The sequence below is a fragment of the Vulpes lagopus genome, chromosome 1 (assembly GCF_018345385.1).
Source record: "Vulpes lagopus strain Blue_001 chromosome 1, ASM1834538v1, whole genome shotgun sequence".
Lineage (NCBI taxonomy): Eukaryota > Metazoa > Chordata > Mammalia > Carnivora > Canidae > Vulpes > Vulpes lagopus.
In genome coordinates, this window is record NC_054824.1 from 109108644 (window position 1) to 109131015 (window position 22372).

Sequence of the window (22372 nt, forward strand, 5' to 3'; positions counted from 1 at the left end):
TCTTGTGGAGTTTCCACCATCTCAAATTATTAGAATTAAGGTCTCATTAGATAAAAAAGGTGAACAAAAGTAGGATAAAAGCTTCTAAAGATAAGTAAATTCAATCACATGGGAGCCAAACTCAAACCCTGTGCGTACAAGAGGAAGGGATGAGAAAGGAGGAAGTCTGTAGGACAAACTCCCTGTAGTTGTGTCTCTATGGTGATGAATGGCCCATGTGAATGAAGGAAAGCTTTTAGAATCCAAAGTTTGAGTTCTGGTTCTACATCCTAATTCTTGTGTGGTATGTGTTCTCTGAAAAGGAGTGATAATATCTCCTACTTCACAGGACTGCAGCATGTATCAAATGAGATAAGGGCTTGGTAACCTGAATGATCCTAGAAAGTTTTTTCCTAGAACCTGATAAGTGCTCTTTAAACTTTGGTTCAACAGAGGGTTATAAAGAGGAAAATTAATTCTATAGGATATCAAATAACTAGGGTTCCCTTTTCTACTTCTTCTTTCTCCTAAGTGAATTGATTGGCTTTTTAATCAAACACGTACAATCGTTGTTATATGAGCCTGTCTCCTGAGCCCCTACTGGTTGGCCTGTGAGAGCCCAGAGCTCTCTGAGGATGATTTCTGCAAAATTCCCCAAGCCTTTCTGCCTTGGGGCTTTCTATGTCTGCCACCTATCTCACTGTTCTGCCTCATGTGAAGTTGGATGCAAAGAACAATCTTTTTAGGCACTTGTATCATACCTTTTGTGGATTCCTTATGTCCCCAGAGGAGGCCATGTCATGTCCTTCAGGACTTACACATCTGAGTGGCTTCACCTCCATGTTCAGTGTTCTCTATTTTCCCTACATTTTTGAAGCTTAGACAGCATCATCCTCTCCAGCACAGCATTTGTGGATTCCTGGATTCCTCAGCGTTTCTCATTTTACCCCAAGAACCTATCACACAAACGTCCAAACAAATAGTTATCTTTCTAAGAGAAACTCTAGTTCCAGCTACTAATTGAATAAAAATACCCTCATCTTGTGATAAAACACAACAAATCAGCTTTTTAGAGTAGCTAGACATGAAATAAAGTTAAAACATGTAAGTCAGTCTGCCTAATGGTCTTCATCTGTAAAACCGATCACATTCAGATTTGCCTGAGTGAGAGAACTGTCCTTATGGCAGCTGCTGGTTAGGAGTGAACAGGAAAGAAAAAGAGTGGAATGGGCTGGCCCTTCAGGCTGTGAATGGTGGGGGTTGGCAGGTGGAGTGGGTTGCTGGGCTCACCCTGAGTGAGTTCTACAGAATGAAGGAGGTATAATGGCCACTCTGGTGACTATGACTTCTGTGACAGAAAGTATTGTCTCCCATTCACAGGAAGCTACAAATTGATTTGGTCCAGTGTGTTTCCACATTCCTACCTGCTAGTGCATGAGTTTAATATAATTTTCTAGGACCAAATTGTGCTCTTTCTCCTTTGAAATGCCTCTTCCTCCCCAGTATTGCAGTCTGGAAGAGGCCTTGCTAAGTGGAATTTGGGGGCCCCAGAGTATATTTCTAAAGAAAACGAATAAGGAGTAGCAAGTTGGAGTTTGCTTCCCACTACTCTCCAGGTTATATTTCTAGGCAATCTGCTACAAAAATTAACAGGTTCCAGATGATAGCTGAAAAAACTCACAAATTTGTTCTTTTTCTGAGACAAAAATAAGAATTGGTTGTTCCTCGGGATTCATTTGTGCCAAAGAAGGGCTAGTCAAGGAGCACTTGGGCGGCTTTGTCAGTTAAGCATCTGCCTTGGACTCAAGTTGTGATCCTGGCGTCCTGGGATCTAGCACCCATATCAGGCTCCCTGCTCAGTGGGGAGTCTGCTTCTTCCTTCCTCTCCCTCTGCCCCTCTGCCTACTTACTTTCTTGCTCGCTCTCTTTTTCATGCACTTTCATAAATAAATAAATAAATAAATAAATAAATAAATAAATAAATAAAATCTTAAAAAAACGGGTTAGTCTACCTAAAAATACAAAGCAACCTCGGATGATGTAGATTCAAATAGAAGACAATGACAGCTCATAATTGCTATGTCCCTGGCCTTGCCCTCCTCCTTGTTATTACTATGAAGATTTAGTTGGTTTGCTATGCTGGTTCTTGCCAATGAGGTGGTTGGGCGTGACTTATTGGCTGTTGTGTCATTCACCCCAAACCGTGTAAGTTTAGTTTTGCGAGATTTCTGCCCATTTTTAACTAAAAAAGAAAAGGAAGAAAACTTCACTGGAAGTCCTGAAGGCTGTGTTTGCTTTTGTGCTGACTGGATTTTTTTTTTTTTTTTCTTAACGCTCCTGCTCCTATGTTTCTCCTCCAGCCCCCAAGATGGACATGTGATCCTCACTCAGATCACCTCTGGCAGGTGCTGTCCCAGCTGGGAACTCAGTCTCGCTAGCAGTGAAGTGGCCCCACGGAGGCTCCTTGTGATTCATCCCATGGCTATTTGAACATTTCTAGTTGAACTAGCCTGTAGTAACAATACAAAAATTACCCTGACATAGTTCCTTTTTTTATGAAGGAAAGCTGAGATCTGGGGTATTAATAGGTTTGTCTTAATGTGGCTCTACTGGGATTAATATTTTGACTTTCTCTTCTGGTTGTCAGAAGTTAGGAGTCATGAGTTTCAGTGAATGTTTGCTAAAGATGGATAGCGGAAAGCCTCTTTTTTCCACTCTCCTTGTTATATATAAGGTTAATAAACGTCTTTCCATCCCTGGAGAGCTGACCAAAGTTTCACAGAGCTTCTTGTGGTGAAGTAGGATTTTCACTGAATCCATTTGTAATAAATACAGGTTAAGGATTGGAGTTTTAACTTCACATACCTTTTTCTTCCCACAGAAGCTCCCTGGAACTTCACTTCTTTGTGAGAAAAAAGGTTCATGGTTCAAGAAGCTCTCTTCTTTCTTACCTCTTCCTGGATGCCTGAGAAAAAAAAAATTATTACCCCTTAATTTTTTTTCCTAACAGATACCTTCATCACATTCCTTTTCAATGTTGTCGTAGCCACGTCATATCATGTTAGCCAGATGGAGTGTTGCAGAATGATCTGTTTGGTGAAAGCTGATGAACATTTACACCATAGTCAGTTTATGATAGTTCTTCTCTGACCCTTCTGTTTTTAAGGGCAGTGAGAGTTCAGCCTTTCATTTCTGAATTTATTCTGCACAGTCATTGTGTGCTGCTAATGTGTGAGGCATTATACTAGGTTTCCAAAGACACAGTGAAGGCCAAGCTCTGCTTTTAAAGTGTTCAACCAAGAAAGTAACGTGTTTTCATGGTGAAATACTACCGGGGCTGTATGTAGTCAAGGCACAAGAGTGAGAAAGCTAAATGTATGTATTCAGAGATGGAAGGGATTACTTTATCTTATATTTAATTTTACATTGGAATACAAAATACACACATACACAGGAAACTTTAACATCATAAGATAAAAAGACACTGTTCTTTCTCCTTCAATGTCTCTTCCCAGAGGTGACTACTGGAGCACCTGGATGACTTTGTCAGTTTACACGTTCAAGATGTTCTCGATGCATAAGAGGGGTAGCAGAGTACAATGGTGAAGAGTACAGATGCTGGAATCATCCTGGGTAAATAATCCCTGAGTGGGATTAAATCCTAATTTCACCTTGACCTTGGACAAGTTACATATCATTTCAGAGCCTTACCATCCTGAAAGTGGGGATACTGTTAATATCTACCTCTTCAACCTGTCATATTCCATACAGTTTTATAACTTGTTTTTTTAAACCAATTGTATTATGAACATCTTTTAATGTTCGTTCACATGTGCAATAATAATTCTTTGTACTGTTGATAGCGTTGCATGGTATGGCAATATTTATTGAATTACTCCCTTATTGCTAGACACATGTGCTTTTTTATTCAGAAAATATTACTTTATTATTAGGATAATTAGGACACTCTCTGGGAGAAGACAAACATAGCTAGATCGAAGGATGCTTAGGAATTTGTAATACACTATTGGGCAGAGGACATTAACAGGCTGGCAGAGAAGGAGGCAAGAATTTATACTCTTTCATTAAATATTTGCTTAATACGTACTGTGTTTAAGAATAGAAACTGGTGGGACACCTGGGTGGCTCAGTGGTTGGGTGTCTGCTTTCACCTCAGGTCATGATTCCTGGGTCCGGGGATCGAGTCCCACATCAGGTTCCCATAGGGAAACTGCTTCTCCCTCTACCTGTGTTTCTGCCTCTCTCTGTGTCTCTCACAAATAATAATAATAATAATAATAATAATAATAATAATAATAAAAGAAGAGAAACTTGAAATAGACTTATGAACAGGAAAGAGCCCCTGTTTGGAAGTGGCCTAGGGCCTGGTGATATGCCTTTATGAAGAATGGCTAATAGGGGCTCTGGCTAGAACAGAGGTGTATTTAAAGGTGCATTGTTGTTAGAACTTTTTCAAGAGATAGGCCAACAGTGGCAGGGTCTTGCAGCCTCCTTGTCTCCCAGTGAAATACTACCAAATGACTTACCAAAGACATTTGTAGAGGTAAGAAGTTTGAAGAAGTTTGATATGAACCATCCAGCTTAGATTACCAGTGGCTCATAATTCATACCTGCATTTTGGAGATAGACCGGCCTATCCAAACAGTGTCATTTGGGGGTATTTTGGAGGAAATTCTGACACATTATGGATCATCTAGTAAATATAGGTCATAATGATGGGTCAGGAAGAGTAAAATGTCATCGAATGCCTGGAAACTCAGGAGGTCCAAGACTTCTTTATCTATTGATCAAAAATTAAACACTTTATCAGATCAAGGCTGTGAGCCAATGAAAACACGTAGAGTAAGCTTAAACACTTTATTGGAATTGTTACTCTCATTCTCCAAATAGAGCACCCTACCAACACTTTTTAAAGTATCTTAATTTTACAAAGTGGGAGGATGTGGTGTATATTGAAAAGAAGGGTAACAAAGAGCCAGAGTGGCCAATGCAGCCTGGGAGTGGGATGAGGTTGGGTGGACAGGCCTAGTTATCTCTATAGATTATACTAAAGGATTCTTTTGTACCGCTCCATTCTCAGAGGTGCAGACTTTGTGTGCAATCAGCATTTGAAGTGATGATAAAGGGACTGAATCCAAGGTCAAAGACTCCACACGGTTTCAGACAGAATAAAGAGATATGGCGGAAGAGGCTAATTTTGAGGCAATAGTTCAATTCATTGCTATTTTGGATGTTATTTTGGGAGCAAGGATTTGACACCGTGGTCAGAAGCTGCTCCTCATTAGTGTGGTATCATAAACATAAACCCCAGACATGGTCAAGGGCTGAATTCATGCCACAAAAGGTGTGTCTGCAACTTCTCTGGCAACAGAAATCTTTGAAGCCAATAACAATAGATCCATAGATGTCAAGGAAAAGGGCGTTCCCAGGAAGAAGCAGGCAAGATGTCAAAGGAAATTTGTCTAGATAAAAACAGTCATTTTTCATCAATTTTGAGTCATATTAGTTGTTAAACAAGATACAGCATTGAGCAGCATTGCGTGCTTCAGCTGAAAGTGCATTGAACTGCATTGATCTCTTCTTCTGCTAGTGCACATTATCAGTCCAGGAAGGATGCTGCCGAGAATAATGGAGAATATTCTACAACCTATGAGGAAAGCCTACACGCAAAAATCACAGTTTACTGAATGCTTCAAAGAAGGAAACTAGCAGGCAATAAATCAATCCTGCTACTAAAAAGCCACTGCTACTTACACAAAGCCTACACATACAAGTATCCATCTGTATTCCAGTCCTGGCCGTCCTGCCTTTTCCATAGGTATCTCAAGTTGCTTACAGATTGGATGGCATTGTGGTTGATTCTCTTATTTCTGAAATGGAAATGATGTTTATTATCCACTCATAACTCAGTTTGAATCATATGAACTTGCTAATATTTAACCATTTAAGACATATTAAGTTCAGTGGTTCAACCTAATAGTTTAGAGATACTGACACCCACATGGATGGATGGTAACTTTCTAAATTTGAAGTCTCAATGAGTCTATAAAGGTAAACTTGTGAAAGATCATGGCATTAACAAATTGAAGTAAGCAAAAGTTCACTAAGGAGCTTTGCTTTATCATTAGCATCCTAAGCACTTCTCATAGGTTTTTCAGAGGACCAATGATGTAAAAACCCAGCTACAGTGAATTTGCCATAGAGTCGAATTTATATATTTTAGGAAGAGAAATTAACCTTTGGAAAATTAGAGAAAAGCAGCATTAATTAAAGGTAAGTAAGATTGAGTTCATGAAGACAGTTAATTCAAAGTAAAAAATTAGAACTGAGAGGTTAGTATAAAATTAAACATGAGTGACAGTAAACTCTCTTACTTTAAAAATAATGTTTTTACTGAGGAAAATATGTTTTTAAATTCTTACAATTAATCTTTTGACAGGCTAAGCCTTCATTGCAACCAATAGTTTGAAAAACTAAAAGAAGGACCTATTTTCTGCTAGTAACAGACTGCTCTAGAGGTTTAACGATCCCCAGGCTTTGTAAACTGTTCAGTTCCATGGAAGTGAATTAAGGCTGAGTTAAAAGGTATCTTCCTCCAGTGAGAATAAGTGTATGAAGAAAGAGGAGTGATTTCTTTTTTTAAAAAAGTGCCTTATTATTCTAATAATGTCTTTTTAAAAAAATATTTTATCTATTTATTCATAGACACAGAGAGAGAGGCAGAGACACAGACAGAGGGAGAAGCAGGCTCCATGCAGGGAGCCCGGTGTGGGACTCGATCCCGGGTCTCCAGGATCACACCCACGGCTGCAGGCAATGCCAAACCGGGGCTGCCCAAGGAGTGATTTCTAAGTCAGTAAACACAGTGCCAGAACCGCAAGCTAGCCCTGTCTTCACTCCCCGTCTCCCTGTCTGCAAATACTGACTCTCCTCTTCAGTGGATAAAAAGTGGGTGAATAAACAGTTGTAAAGTTTGACCTTTGTCAGCATTCACTCGCCCACCCTATGCCTTATTCATCATGGTGGTAAGAGAGCAAGTTTTATTTTGGGAAAGCTGAGAAACCATGGACTTAGACTCAAGGCTCTTTCATACCTCTCATGAAATAGATCTAATTCCTAATATACTTTTTCAGATAGCTTAAGGAACTCTCAGCACAAAAGCTTTGTTTCGCCATTTGCAGAGATGATCTGTGCTGTGATTCTCTTGGATCAGAGAGAGATGTGTGGCATGAACGAGCTCGAGCTTGAGCAGAAGGATTGCAATATGACAGCTTTCTATGGGGAAACCTACAAAATGGTGGATAACACATTAAAAAATATTTATAAAGGAGGAAAAAGCACTGTGTTCTTTAAAATTTGGTTTATGCAAATTGCAATCAATCAGGATGAGTTTAGAAAACTCACTTAAACTTTTAATACTGTTAGTAATATTTGTTGATGTATATTAAATTGATTAAAATAGAAAACCGAGTCCTTCTTTTTTACAACAACTTAAAAGGCAATGAATGTTTAAATTCATAGGCCAAAAAAAAAAAAAAAAATCTAAGATTTTAGTGACCCCCTCCCACCCCGTTCAACTCGTATTTTACAGATAGTATCCCAGGCTATTTTGCATAAGTAGAAAACTCAGATCAAAGGCTTCTATCCTTTATAAATGAGATGCTTTCACCTGAATTTTCCTTAAACTGACTTAGAAATGTTAGCAATGGTTATGGTTAGTAATGGCTATGACTTTCTCCCACTACAATTTAATTCTAAGACCTTGCAATTCATTACCTTATAAAAGTCTGATTTTCCTTGATGCTTTATTCTTAAAATTACGTTCTTTTAACCAACTTCTTTAACAAGAAATTAATATACAATATTTCTCTTCTTTTCCAGTTTTTCTGAGGTATAATTGACATATAACATTGTGTAAGTTTAAGGTATACAATGTGTTGATTTGACACACTTATATATCACAAAATGATGGCCACTATGGTGTAGCTAAACACCTCCATTGTGTCACATCCATTGTGTTACTATTTCTTTTTGTGGTGAGATATTTCTGTTCCTTGAAGTGTGAGATATATGTAACAGTCGGATTCAGTGTTACATGGACAAACTCCCAGGACCAAAGTTGCTTTTCATACATCTCTGGGTAAAAATCCCTCAACGTGATAATATGTTTTCTTACTCGAAAATTATTTCTATTGGCCTTTTGTGGCACAGATGTATGTGTATTCTTATGGTATGCACAAAGAATATAATGACAGTACTACATGATAAAAATAAGTGTGCAAGCATATATATATATATATATATATATATATATATATATATATATATCTTGCCTTTATGAACTGTAGTGGGAAGACCTCCTGGTAGCATCTTTCTTGATGAAATTATTTTTTAACTTTCTGAAGGAAGCTCTTGAGACAAGACCTCTCATGGATGTGGAGGTCAGACATAAAGGAAAAGGGAATTGCTCAGTGCACTGGGTCTTGACTGTCAGTTCTAAAGCACTACTGCTTGAGACATTTATAACTTTAACCGGACGTAAGCCACAAGAGTGCATAATGGGAAAGAGAATTCTACACAAATAGGCAATTAATCGGGTGACATAACAGCCTTTTTCCTGTCTCTCATTTCTTTGATAGCTTTCCTTAGGAAAAATCTACCATTGTGTAAATATTTTTTTCCTGTTCCATTATAAATACTTGCAGCTGATTCTCTTATTGTCATTTTTTTTAAATAAAATAATCAGAATTTTGAGAGGACATTCTTTTAAAAGCAATTGGTTGCTTCAGAGTAGAGAAAGGAAAATATGAAAAGTACTAATGAACAAAAATTTTCTGGAATGACTGCATTGACAGAACTATTTTGTCACTTGGTATTGAAGTTGCTTATTCTGAGTAATGTGTATCTACTGCTCTGGCAACTGTTAAAATAAACAAAGCTCCTTGAGGCAATAAAGAGCATTTAGAATGTACTTAGTTGAAATGGAGATTCTAAACATTTAAAGCATTATCTTCCAGGCCATTAATAGAGAGATGTTGTTTAGCCTTGCTAAAGGGTATGGAGGAAGTAGATCACATCTGGCTAAAAATTCAGCTCTGAGAGCACTTACCTTTAATAACATAATCTAAAATTATTGTCTCCAACTATTATAGAAGGGCAAATTAAAGTGTGCATAAATTTCTCCATGGTCGTATTGTAATGATGGGGAAATTGTTATACGATGGTCCCAACTTAACGATGATTCGACCTAAAGATTTTTAGACTTTACGAGGGTAGTGAAAGCAATATGCGTTCAATAGAAACCGTATTTGGACTTTGGAATTTGGGTCCTTTTCTGGGCCAGCGACCCGCAGTGCAATGTTTTCCCATGATGCTGGGTGGCAGCAGCAGCTGCTCCGCGTCCACCATGTGGGCAGGAGGGTCACATTCTTCTCACTCTGTCTGCTTACAGTCGTTGTGTTTGTCGTTGTCAGTGCGGAAGTCAGTCAGTTACACGGACTATTCAACACATGATTATAGGATTGGTTTTGTGTCGGATGATCTGCTCGCTCATAGGCTGGTGTGAGCGTCCTGCAGGTGTTTAAGGCAGGTGAGGCAGGGCCAGGACATCCAGGAGGTTGGGTGTAGTCCGTGCATTTTCTTTTTTAAAAATATTTTATTTATTTATTCATGAGAGACAGAGAGAGAAGCAGGCTCCATGCAGGGAGCCTGACGTGGAACTCAATCCCGGATCTCCAGGATCACGCCCTGGGTCGAAGGCAGGCGCTTAACCGCTGAGCCACCTTGGGACTTGGCGTCCCAAGTCCGTGCATTTTCGACTTACTCTGTTTTCAACTTACTTTGGTTTTACTGGGATGTGATCCCATTGTAAGTCGAGGAACACCTGTACACAAACTACAATCAAGTATGTTTATAAATGTTAAACGGCCAGGGTAACAGTTTCATACTTGGAAGAGATTTTTCCCCTTTCTAGTTTGATAAACTGAATTGTAAAGTCGAATCATTTCCTGCTTGGAGAGTTTTGCCAAAATTGCTTGCCAACTTTCATCTTCGGAAAATGAAGTTTGTTAACGAGGCGAGTTCAATCGTTTACAGTTCAAATAATAATAGAAACTACAGTGCGTTCTTAACCAAATCAGAGAATCCTTTTGAACACCTGGGTCTGCATTTCAAAAAACTGTACTTTCATCGTAAAATTCTTGAGGCAGAAGGCAGAGGTCCGGGTGCCCTGACAGTCCGCGAGAGGGTCAGGGATCAGGGGCACGCTGTGCAGCTGGAACACAGGAGCTCCATGAAGAGTAATGAATATGCTCCTGAACAAAGGCAACATCATGCTTGATAAAGGGGCAGTTGCCATTTGCCTTGTAAGGATTTTCTAACTCAAATGTGTTTTATTGACAAGTTCAAAGGTGTATTTTGCCCTTGATGGGATTAACTCACTTAGAAAGGTCATTCCAAGTCCCCGTAAGCCTAGGTGAGCTCCTGGGTAGCAACTTCACACATAAAAAGTAAAGCAGGGAATTCAGCAGTTGGGGTACTGTCATCAGTCAAATGGGATCATTTCAGACAAAAATAAATGTAGTTGGATTTTTGAAGTAGCTTGATTTTTTTTTTAAAGTTTGGGTATCTGTGGCTGCATACAAATTACTCAAATTTAGCAGCTTAAAGCATTTCTGAATTTCTGGGATTCAGGAAGCCAGTTGTGGCTTGGGTGGGCACAGGCTGTCTTACGGGGCTGCAACCAAGTGGGTGGTGAGGACCCAGTCTCCGGAGGAGCTGCTTCCAAAGTGGCTGTTGGCTGGTGAGGGCTGGCTACTGGCTACAGACTTCAGTTCCTTGCCATATGCCTCTCCCTGGGGCAACACACAACAGGGCAGCAGACCTTCCCTCACAGGGAGCAAGGGGAGAGACAGAGGGGCACCGGGCATGGAAGCCACCATGCAGTATCACCATGCTTGTACTGATTCTGTGTGCTGGAAGTGAGTTATCAGTTCCAGCCCATGTTCAAGAGCAGAGGATTACATACTGGCATGACAGCCAGGAGGTGGCCATAACTGGGGATCATTTGGAGGCTGCCTATCACCCTGGCTTATCCTTGTCCTCTTAAGCTTTTTGGACATGGCTATAAATAATGGTAACTAGAAGGTTGTGATGTGAGAAACCAAAAGCAGGCTCTTTTCTCCCCCTCCAAAGTTCATCTTGGAAAATTTCCTCAGTGGACAATGACCCAGAAAAGGAAACTTGTAAGCCATGTAGCGATATGCCCGATGGAGGAAGGATGGGAAGGTCTTGTAGTTGAAGCACATGGTGCTGGCTAGGCCTTGAGGCAGGAAGCAATAAAGTATATGGAAAATGCTGGTTGTTTAGTTGGGCAGCACTGCAGAACGCAGGGTATGCATTGGTGGGGCATGGGGCTGCAGGTGGAGGTGGGAGCCAGGCTTGCAGCCTTGAGCCAACCGTGAGAACCAGCGCTCAGTTGACACCTCAGAGTAACAACTGACACCTTCAGATTCCTTGCAAGATCCACATGATCTGACCCCATCCAGGTCTCCACCGGCACCCCGGCTCCTTGTGGGGCTTTCTGGGACAGGTCACACAGCTTAGGCCTTCTTCTGCTCCAGGTCCCCTCCTAGCACCCCCTCCCACAGAGGCTCTGTCAGCTGGCTCACACCTGTTGGCCCACATCTCACTTTCTCATTGAGATCTACCTCCAGTGCTCCCAGTGAATGCTGCAGCCAGTCCTCCTCACCCCCAGCGCCCCCTGCTCCCCTGCTTCCTTGCTGACCTTCTGTTCACATAGCACTTGTCTTCCAACATTCCTTGTGATTGACCTTTTATCATGTTTGTTGTTTATCATACCTCTCCCTACCAAAATGTAAATTCCCAGGGGTAGAAAAGGATCTCTGTGGGTCCCAGCACGTAGTACATACTCAGTAAATAGATATTTGTTGACTGAATCAATAACCGAATATATTTGAATTGATTTTAATGAGCTTCAGTATTGGTGAGAATTAAGAAGCAGAAGTAAAAACAAAGATAATTCAGCCATACGTTTTTATTCTTTTACATGTTCTCATTTATATATTTTCCTATCAGCCCCATCAGAAGTGTGAAAGTTTCTTCCTGCTTTGGGTCTTTCATAAAGGAGGTTAGGAATGTCAATGATGGTATAAAAAGTCACAAATACATGCATGATTCCTTTGGAAGGAAAAAAAACTGTTTGTGGGCTCTCTCCTTCCCTAGGACACCATGCCTCACTTTGCTCTACTGTGTCTCTGATTGCTGGCTTCCAGAATAAGCCAGCAGAAGCAAGGGCTGGAGGCTGGCGTATGCCATGCTCTTGTTCAAATCCTGTCTCGAGACTCTGCACTTATTGATCTGGTCTCCCTGTCTGGGTACTGAATCCTGATGTGCATCTCACACTGGACTGTCCTGTCTTCCCAGATGCTTCACATTCTGAGCAGGAGCACCCAGGCCTTGCCTGTGCCATGTCTTCCCTACTCGGTCCTCTTGTGGTCTCTTGACACTCCCTGACTCACGTTCTTATTTCTTGATTCTTGGTTACAACAGTGTTTCTCTTGCATTTCCATCTGATGACCTCCATCCTTTCTTTGGCCTGGACCCTTTCTTCAGAGACTTTGAGGACATCCTTACTGGTGATCAATTCATCTCTGTGTGGTCAGGAACTTCTTTTGTGAAAACTTGTTCTCATGTGAGACCAGACCCTCCTGTATTTTTCCATATCTGTCCTAAATTTCCTGCTGCTTTTTTTCTTTCATACCTGCCAGTTTTTCCATCACCCATTGGCTGGCAACAGCCAAGGCAGATGCTTCTGTCTTTTGTGCTTCTCTCCATTGATAGCTTTTGCCATAGGAGAGCTCATTCCTTCTTGTTCTATCAGTGAACACCTTGCTCAGGCTGCATCTCCCTTTCCTGCTAGAGCCCTAGCAGCGATGTTGTCCACACTATAGCCATTTCCATCTGGTCTACACCCCATGATTTAATTCCATGAGTGTGGGCAGCCCTGGTGGCTCACCTGGTTAGTGCCGCCTTCAGCCCGGGGCGGGATCCTGGAGACCTGGATGGAGTCCCATATCGGGCCCCCTGCATGGAGCTTGCTTCTCCCTCTGTCTGTGTCTCTGCCTCTCTCTGTATATATATCTCTAATGAATAAATGAAAAAAATCTTTAAAAAAATAATAATTCCATGAGTGTGTCTAAAGGTACACTTACCATTTCTTAAATCTCTTATCTTCCTCGTGGCAGTAATCCTTATCATTGTTAGATTACAAGCCTTGGAGTCACTGTTGTATAATTTTTCCTCACACCCCTCCATTTTGTTTCACAAAATGCTTTTTTTATTCCATCTGCTGTTTTTTAAAGTTGCTGTCACCACTGCACCACCTGGAGTCCTCATTTAATCCCTAGTTATCATAATGTTTCAGCCTCACTCTCCCTCAGTCCAGATCTCGTACAGTCACTAGATGATTACTATTATTATTATTATTTTAAGATTTTATTTATTTATTTATTTGACAGAGAGAGAGAGAGAGAGAGATGGCACAAGCAAGGGGAATGGTAGGGAGAGAGTGAGGGAGAGGGAGAAGCAGGCTCCCTGCTGTGCAGGGAGCCCCATATGGGGCATGATCCCAGAAGCCTGAAATCATGACCTTGAGCCAAAGGCAAATGCTTAACTGACTGAGCCACCCAGGTACCACTATTATTTTCTAGTAATAATAATAATTATTATGGTTATGTTCTAACATCAACTCCATAATTCTGTGCCCTCCATTTTCTCTCCCACCAACTTTCTTTCCAACATTTTTCCATCTGCGTCATCATTTAACAGATGTCCTCATCCCGTAGACTAATAGTTAGTCCTTCTCATCTTTAGTTTTTCTTTAATCATCCAATAAATTTATTTTTTTATAGCTATAATATGCTCATTTTCTTTCTGCACGAAACACTGTACACTTTCTTCTCCTTGGATAATAATGAGGATGTTTATGATAAATGCTCATGCTTTTGAGGACTTCTCATGTATGAGATGCTAAGCCATGGTTATTATTATATATCATTGTCTTTATTCCCCATAGTGAGTCTATGAGTTAGAGAAAATTAACAGGTCTGTTGCAGATGGGGAAATGCAAACCTGGAGAGGTAAGGCGCCCTGCCTTGGAGCAGGTCTCTGGAGTTCTGTGCAGATAAGATAAGCACTGCAGAAAAAGGAGTGTAGGGTCAGGAGCCTGGCAGACCTGAGGTTAACTCTAACTCAGTCAAACCTTAGTTGGGAGATTCTGGTGAATTACTGAGTCTTTCTGAGCCTGAGCGTTCTTACTTATAAAATGAGGATTAAATGAGATAATTTGTGTGAAGCCCTGCCATGGAGCATCGAGCAAATATTCTTCTATTTTTCTTTCTCTTCTGTCTCCTTTCTTCCATGGACAGACTTACCTGAACATTCCAAACCCTCACCAATCCCATTGCCCTCTATATTTTTGTAGCAGTTTTAATTTCTCCAGCTGAATTTCTAACTTACTTATGGACTGCCTCCTTTCAGGTATATGGGTGCTGACTTCTTGGTTAGATTCTAAGAGCAGGGACCATGCATTTTACCTCTGCATTTCTCATGATGCTCAACATAGTGATGAACACAGAATAAATGCTCGTTTGCTTCCTAGTTGACATGCCTACTTGGGCCGCCGTTTGATGCAGCAGTCCCTGATACAGTAACCCCACGCAGGCCTGTGTACCCTGGTCTCAGCAGCCTGCCATTACTAACGATGTTCTCCCTCTCTTTTCTCTTCCCAACTGCAGCGTGTGCGTTCCGGTACAATGGGCTTTCCTTCGTCTACCTCATCTACCTCTTGCTCATCCCTTTGTTCTCAGAACCAACAAAAGCGACTATGCAAGGTAAGAGAAGTTTACTGTTCCCTACCATCGTCTGAATGTATTTTGTTGGGCTTCTTGGTCTGTCTTTATCTAATGAGAGAGAGGTGCTATCTATGCATCATGCTGATCCAGCTAGAAGCAGGCATCAAGCATTCGGGTGGCTGCAAGTTGAGTAGTGTGGAGCTTGTTGGTGACATGTTTTTGTCACTTACACAGCTATCCTCCCATACAAGTTCCCGAGTAGGCCTTTTTTGGTAGGCTTGCAGAGTATCTGGAACATTTTGGTCAGTTAAGACGAATGCAGTGTATTTTCAAAAAAACAAGGTAGCGGGCAGCCCTGGTGGCTCAGCGGTTTAGCGCCACCTACAGCCTGGGGTGTGGTCCTGAGGACCCAGATCGAGTCCCACGTCAGGCTTCCTGCGTGGAGCCTGCTTCTCCCTCTGCCTGTGTCTCTGCCTGTCTCTGCCTCTCTCTCTCTCTCTCTGAATAAATAAATAAATAAATAAATAAATAAATAAATAAATAAATCTTAAAAAAATAAATAAAACAAGGTAGAGGGTAGGGCAATGAACATTGGCACATGCTTTGCATATTGAGTTACCGGGAAGAATGTGGTAGCCAGTGGAAAGGAGGCAGAGCATCCCCTTACATTTCCAAGCCACGTAGCAGGAGAGCTGGGTAAGACCAGGTCCCAGTCATGACTTGTTTATACATCTCTTACATATGCCTCAATCAAGCCCTGAAAGAGAGTAACTTGAGTCTAAGGGATAGTTTCTCAAGCATGTTACTGCAAATTTTTAATCCATTTCTCATTGCTCTGCAAGAATCTGCAGGCATAGAAAAGAATGTGTTTCTTCTAAGGTTCTAATTAGGAAGCATGGTCTGGCTTGTAAATCTATATATTTGGGGTTCTTCCACAAGTATATACATTAAACCACACTGGATCAATATAGTATATTTTTCCAAATATAGTATCAGAAATAAGGACTGTGCCTAGTGTCTTAGGTGAGCATGATGCTGTATATTCACATGGAAAAAAAAAAGGGCGTTGTGTTTGACCCCACCAAAGGAGTGGTATGGGAAAGGCCATCGGTTGTTCTCGTCAGCTCATGGTGGTGACTCTCCAGGAAAAGAAGTGAAGACTCGGTGTACACAGCATAGCAAATAATGTCTCTTTCCCATTCTCCCCTCCCCTTAATTATTGCATTTATAATGCATGTTATGTTTCCTCATCTGAAAAGTTAGGAGTGCAGATGCTCTGATGACTTTCCGCCTGAGGAGGAACCTAAGTAACAGCTCTTCTAAGTCCCTTAAATCCTTAATACATAAAAGGAAGAAGAGCTCGAAAAAAAATGGAGGTGTACAAATCCTCATCAAACCTCAAAATCTCTTGTTTGTGGGACCACACCCACTCTAGCCTCATTCCAACAGTTTGAAATTAACAAAAACATTGAAATGGAGTGTTTTTTGGCCACAGAACCAGATTATACCATACAGGCAACCTGTATTTCATGCCTGGAGTGCATGCTTCAAAAAAACCCAGGTTTTTTACACATTCAGAAGAAAGTGCTTTAGCAATGAGTACCTGTATCTAGTCAATCAAATGATCTCTTGTTTTTATATCAAAGTATCTGCTTATTGATACGTTTGATCAGGAAATCAGGAAATCTAAAGGGGTTTTCCCCTTTAGATGTTGGTGGCAGCCCGTGGCTTTGCCTTCTGCCCAGCTAACCAGCCTGGCTTTCTGTTGAGTTGCCTCCGTCTCTGCAGGAGTGGATGTGCAACTACGTCCTGAAGGGCGAGACAGGCAGCCCACTGTATGTATCTGGTGTGCCAGGGACTGATGTCAGGAAGCTCACAGGGGAAACATCAAATCAAAAGCAAAAAAGCAGTGCTTCTCTATGTAAAGAAATATCCTGAATCTACAGAGTGTTACGAGGTCAGTGCACAAACAAAGCACAATGAGCACATGTCTGCTGGTGTTACTCATAATGGGAGAGAAGGAAGCACTGGGCTTGAAAGGTAAACCCACAGGCATCTTTCCGGTTAGTATTGTGGAAGCAGTGTTGTGACTACTTTCCTCTTTCCTGCATTTTAGCACCAGGAAGCATGACTGATATTCAATATAACCTTATTCATTTATTTGTTTGTTTGTTTGTTTGTTTATGAGAACACAGAGGGTCTCTAGGAGAGGATGTCCCACACATTTTTTTTTTTCTGAACATGTCACACTCACAAGCCAGGCATTTCTAAAGTCTGTGTTTTGAGATATCCCACATTGGGCACTGCTGGCGGTGTGTAGTCTGGGACATCGCAGCCAACGTGATGTAGACACAAATAGTAATGGGTCTGAAAGAGTCACCGTACCGCAGTGTGGCTTTGCAGGAAGACTCAGGCTCACACATACCGGGACCTTCAAATTCATGTTCACACTCATTTCTCATGAGTCAGGAAAAAAGTACATTGTCAGAATGAAAGAACTGTCAGCAGTCTCTGCACTGCCCGCTCACAGTCAGCCTGAAATCATGCGTGAATTCGGATTGCCTCTGAGTCAAAGGTATCTGTGCACATTGCTGGGACCTTGCAATGCCGTAGACTCCCTGACTGAAAGGGCAAACATGTAAGAGTTAATCCCTGACGCCCTGCCCTGCATTTTGTCTATTGAACTTACTTTTCTCTTGTGTGATTATTTTTCCCCTACGTATGTACCTAGAGGGCCCAGCGCATGGAGAATTTCAGAGCTGTAGGTGGAGGCTGGCGGTTCCTGGGATAGTTCTGAAGGTCCATCCCAGTCTCTCCACTGCTGTCGTTTAGGACAAGGATGTTTACTTATTTTGATCTCAGTGCCATCCGTGGTACCCAGAACACCTCAGTGTTATGGAGGCGCTCACCATACCTGTGACATAGCAAAAATTTGCTGTAAGGCTACAAGTGACCTTCTTGAGGAGGGAAGGTCAGGTGCACTTAGCAGTCATATGCTGAAATGTTATCAAGTTATAAGAAGGCTTGGAGCTAGTACACTGAGCTTGCTCATGGGCCTCATTGAGTCTAGAGTTGGAAGAGCTTTTAGGAGTCACCAAACATGTTCTGGCAACCAATGGTGGAAGCTCTTCCACAATGTGTGCACTGCCTCTTTGTAATCACTGATGGACTGGGAACTACCTGTCTCTCCAGGAAGCCTTAGGTGGTTCTTTCTTGGATAAACCTGAAGTCTGCCTGGCTGCATAAGGATACAACCGAAGTTATAGTATCCAACGTGGAGCAATAAAGACAGGATTAACAGAGGCTGGAGGATTACAGTTTTTAGAAGATTGCATAATTAGATTATAGTAAAGTTGTGAGGGGATGGGCTTTGACTGCAGACACAGGCAGAGGGATAGCAGGCTCCATGCAGGGAGCCCGATGTGGGACTCAATCCCAGGACTCCAGGATCACGCCCCGAGCCAAAGGCAGATGCTCAACTGCTGAGCCACCCAGGCATCCCCATAAGAGACTTTTAACTAAAGAAACAAACTGAGGGTTGCTGGAGGGGCGGTGGATGGGGGCGGGGGGGTAACTGGGTGATGGGCACTAAGGAGAGCACGTGATATGATGAGCACTGGGTGTTATGTACAACTGATGAATCACTGAGCTCTACCTCTGAAATTAATGATACACTGTATGTTAATGAATTGAATTAAAATAAAATAAAATTGTAAAAAGAAAACATGTCCTTTGCCGTAGTGGCTATTGGAAAATGAGGGAGTCTTGGTGCCTTTTCAGGGTTGCACCTGAGACTGAGCCAGAGTCCCATTTTAATACATTTATTTGTTGAGTCTCTAGTATGTAAGCTTCAAGATGGGAAAGATTTTGCCGTTTTGTTTACTACTGTATTTCCAGGACACAGAAGCAATATCTGGTGTATAGTAGGCAGTCAGTAAATATGGGTTGAATGAATGAATTTACTCAGATTCTCTCATTTTAGAAGCATTTATAACACAGCTATAGTCCTAAATGTACCTCAATATCCATGGTAGCAAAGATCATAGAAGAAAGCAAACATCATAGATGGTTTATTGCATATAGCCATCCTTTGGAAACAGAAGCTTGGGATAAAATGGGCCATGAAATTTTGCTATTTTAGATTTAACAAAGCAAACATCATAGATAGAAACCATCATAGATGGTTTATTGCATATAACCATCCTTTGGAGGCAGAAGCTTGGAATAAAATGGGCCATGAAATTTTGCTATTTTAGATTTAATAAGGATCAGAGGATCATGAGAAATTTAATAAATCAAGATGTTTTATGCTCATACTTAAAATTATAGGCATTTTATTTAAGCATATAATATTAAAAGGGAAATATGTCTTTTTTGCTGTTTAATGATGTGCTTTGTATACAGATTTGAGACTGCACTCCATTAAAGATTAACGAATACATAATTAGATATAAGTGGCCCAAACATCCAAACTTGAGTTCTTTAACTAGACATGGGTTCCCTATGCCTTATGGCATAAGCCACATCAGCCAATATGGGGAAAGAGTTCTATTTTATTTGGATGGAATATAAATAATAAAATGTATGAGATACAGAAAAGGACCATGGTAAATGCTCAGCATATATTGCCTAATAATATTTATTTTGAAGAACAACTTTATTACTTTGAACATGACAGTGAGCAAGATTTAGAAATCTCAGTCTTATGTGTATGACCATTGCCTATATTTACCTCAGGACATTTCTTAGTACTCTTTAAATATCCAGCTAAGAATTAGGTGATTTACAGGGTTTCTTGCTGAATAACATATAAGTCAAGTAATCTGTTATTAGAGAGCCAATAGCTCTACCTATTAAGTAAATATTTTTATTTGTGATGATATATTCATATAATAACTAGTTCATATTATGCATGAATTAGTCTAATTTTCGCAATGACCTTTTGAGAGAGCTGCTAGTATCATTAAAAACTGCTATAAAAAGTCCTGACAGACAGAGACTGAATTCAAGGTGGGTTGAGTACAATCCCTAGGACACACAGGTGCCATTGTGGTTGGCTACACTCTTAGCTATTGTGTTGTTCTTACTCATGCCCAGGACAGAACAATAGAAGGTCCTTCTGGAGATTTGCGAGGGACAAAGGGACAAGGGAAACCTAGTCACTTTATAAATACTTGTTGGCTGATAGATCACCAGGCCCTGTGTACAATGGTCTGGTGAAATAGTTTGAATATACTAAAGGAAATATTTTAATTTGCTTTGGTGCAGATTGATGACATACATGTTATTTTTTATAGAAAATATATCTTATTAAGTGTGACTGGTTATTTCTTTCAACAACTATTAATTGAAAGACTACCCTTCACACAACACTGTGTTTGGATTTGTGAAGGATCAAAAAAAAGAAGAAAACAGGGTTCTTCACTGGAGTAGCCTCCCAGACACATGGATGTTATATATCTCACTGAATGAGATAACCTCTTGCAGAGATGTCATCTTTGGAAGCCATATACTTATTCAGTGATGTTGTCATTTCTTTAAACTGATCTTACATTACTTCCCTGAAGTTGCCTTAGGAATTTGCAAGCCATTGTCCTGTTAAGGTAGGTCTGATATGTACAACACCGGATGTCAAGTTCAATGGAAAAAATAAAAACTTATGATGAAATTAGTCATGTCAATTTTAGAAAAAAAAAAAGATAAAAACCCAGAGTACTCAATAAAATAACATATGTGAAGGTCACCCCTCATTATAAATGAGGATGTTTAAAGTTTCTTTGAATGAGAATACATAACCATTGTTGATACAAGTGACAAATACACATGGAGCATCTTTCCATGATAGATATAGGTAACATAAGGATACATTACCTCCAGAATGCAATTATGAGATGAGATACCCAGACAAGAATTCAGAATCCTGAAGGAAGTAGTGATTAACTAGATTTACTCTGGAATCTTGACTATGATAATTAGGCAACACCTACTTGACTCAGATCACAGAATTGGATGTAATATTTGGAAGTGGCCCTTGAACTGAAGATGTTATTAATAAAAAAAAAAGTAGCCAACTTTTATGTCACAGGTATTGTTCTAAGTACTTCCCATGTACTAACTTATTTAATTCAAAGATAGAAAAAGGATTTATTAAAAAGGTAGAACCTCCACTTCGGAATGAAAAAAAAATTTATTGTGAATTGGTTTATAAATCCACTTAACAAATGAGGAATAATACATAGTGAGGTGCTGGTATTATGACTGTCTTCTCTTTATTAAGGAATTGGTGAGAGAGCTACGTTAGTGAGACTTAGTCACATCTTGGCCAGACTAGATTCTTGTTCTCCATGTGCCATACTGCTTTACCAAGTCTTTCCATGTGTCCAAAGGAATCCCTTCCCATGAAGATGGGGAAGATACCTCTTTTCATGTACCTGACTATAAATTCTTAGATTTTGACTCTGTAACTGCTCGGAGTCCAGAGCATTTTTCAGTTGGTTTCAACAGGAGGTTTTATATCTTTTTATATACTCTTTTTTTTTTTAATTATAAGATTTTATTTATTTGACAGAAAGAGCAAGCACGTGCACACAGGCAGGGGAAGCTGTAGAGGGAGAAGCAGGCTCCCCACTGAGGAGGGAGCTGATGTGGGGCTGGATCCCAGGACCCCTGGGATCATGACCTGAGCTGAAGGCAGATGTTTAACCTACTGAGCTACCCAGGCACCCCTCATATACTCTTGATAATAATAGCTCTAATATTAGAGGTGTGCATTTACAGAGTGAAATTTACTATTTGCTAGAAATTGCTTCTGTCTGTTTGGGTGGTCCTGCCCACAAGTTATTTTTGTTAATGTATTCTCCTACAGGCTAGTGGATAAGAGAGTCTTATATTCATAGTACTATTCAACTAGTACAGTCATTTATTTATTGGGGGCTACTTGAATAGGAATTCTCCAAATTGCAAGACAACAGCACTCCCTGGGTAATATTAACCACTGACCTACAATAAGAATAGCTTAGAAGCATCATCATCTCATCAGTTCACATGTGAAATGTTTACTCTCTCTCTCTCTCTCTCTCTCTCACACACACACACACACACACACACACACACACACTAAGGCAAATGAAGATGATTTTGTCTAAGGTGTGTAATTATTTCTAATGACAAAGTCGTCTTCTGGTCTTAGGAACCACATTCCTTCTGAGAACCTTCTTTCCAAATGTTCACTAAGATTGGGCAACCCCATGAAAGATAAGAACAAAACTCCCAATGGTGGGGGAAAGGGATGGACCTTGGGTGCCTGTGTGGGTCTGTAAGTTTTGTCTCATCAGTTATAATGGCTAGCTCCTCTTGGAGAAGGTGAGGCACAGGTAGTGGGCCCAGTTCTGTGTCCAGGGCATCCAAATTGCCAGAGGAATAAAAGCCACACACTGCTAACTGTTTTTGGCTTTGCCTTCAAATACTTCTCAATATGTGGTTTTTGTGGAGGAGACCTT

The 22372-nt window shown here is 40.6% G+C and overlaps 1 protein-coding gene across 4 annotated transcripts in view; it reads left to right on the forward strand.

Annotated features, from left to right (window-relative positions):
* PIEZO2 (piezo type mechanosensitive ion channel component 2) overlaps positions 1 to 22372 on the forward strand; it is a 450920-nt gene that overhangs the window by 73345 nt on the left and 355203 nt on the right. For all 4 annotated transcript variants that reach the window (XM_041744387.1, XM_041744552.1, XM_041744472.1 and 1 more), the window contains exon 2: positions 14817 to 14912. In XM_041744387.1, the coding sequence (XP_041600321.1) occupies positions 14817 to 14912 (96 nt within the window). The remainder of the gene's footprint in view (positions 1 to 14816; positions 14913 to 22372) is intronic.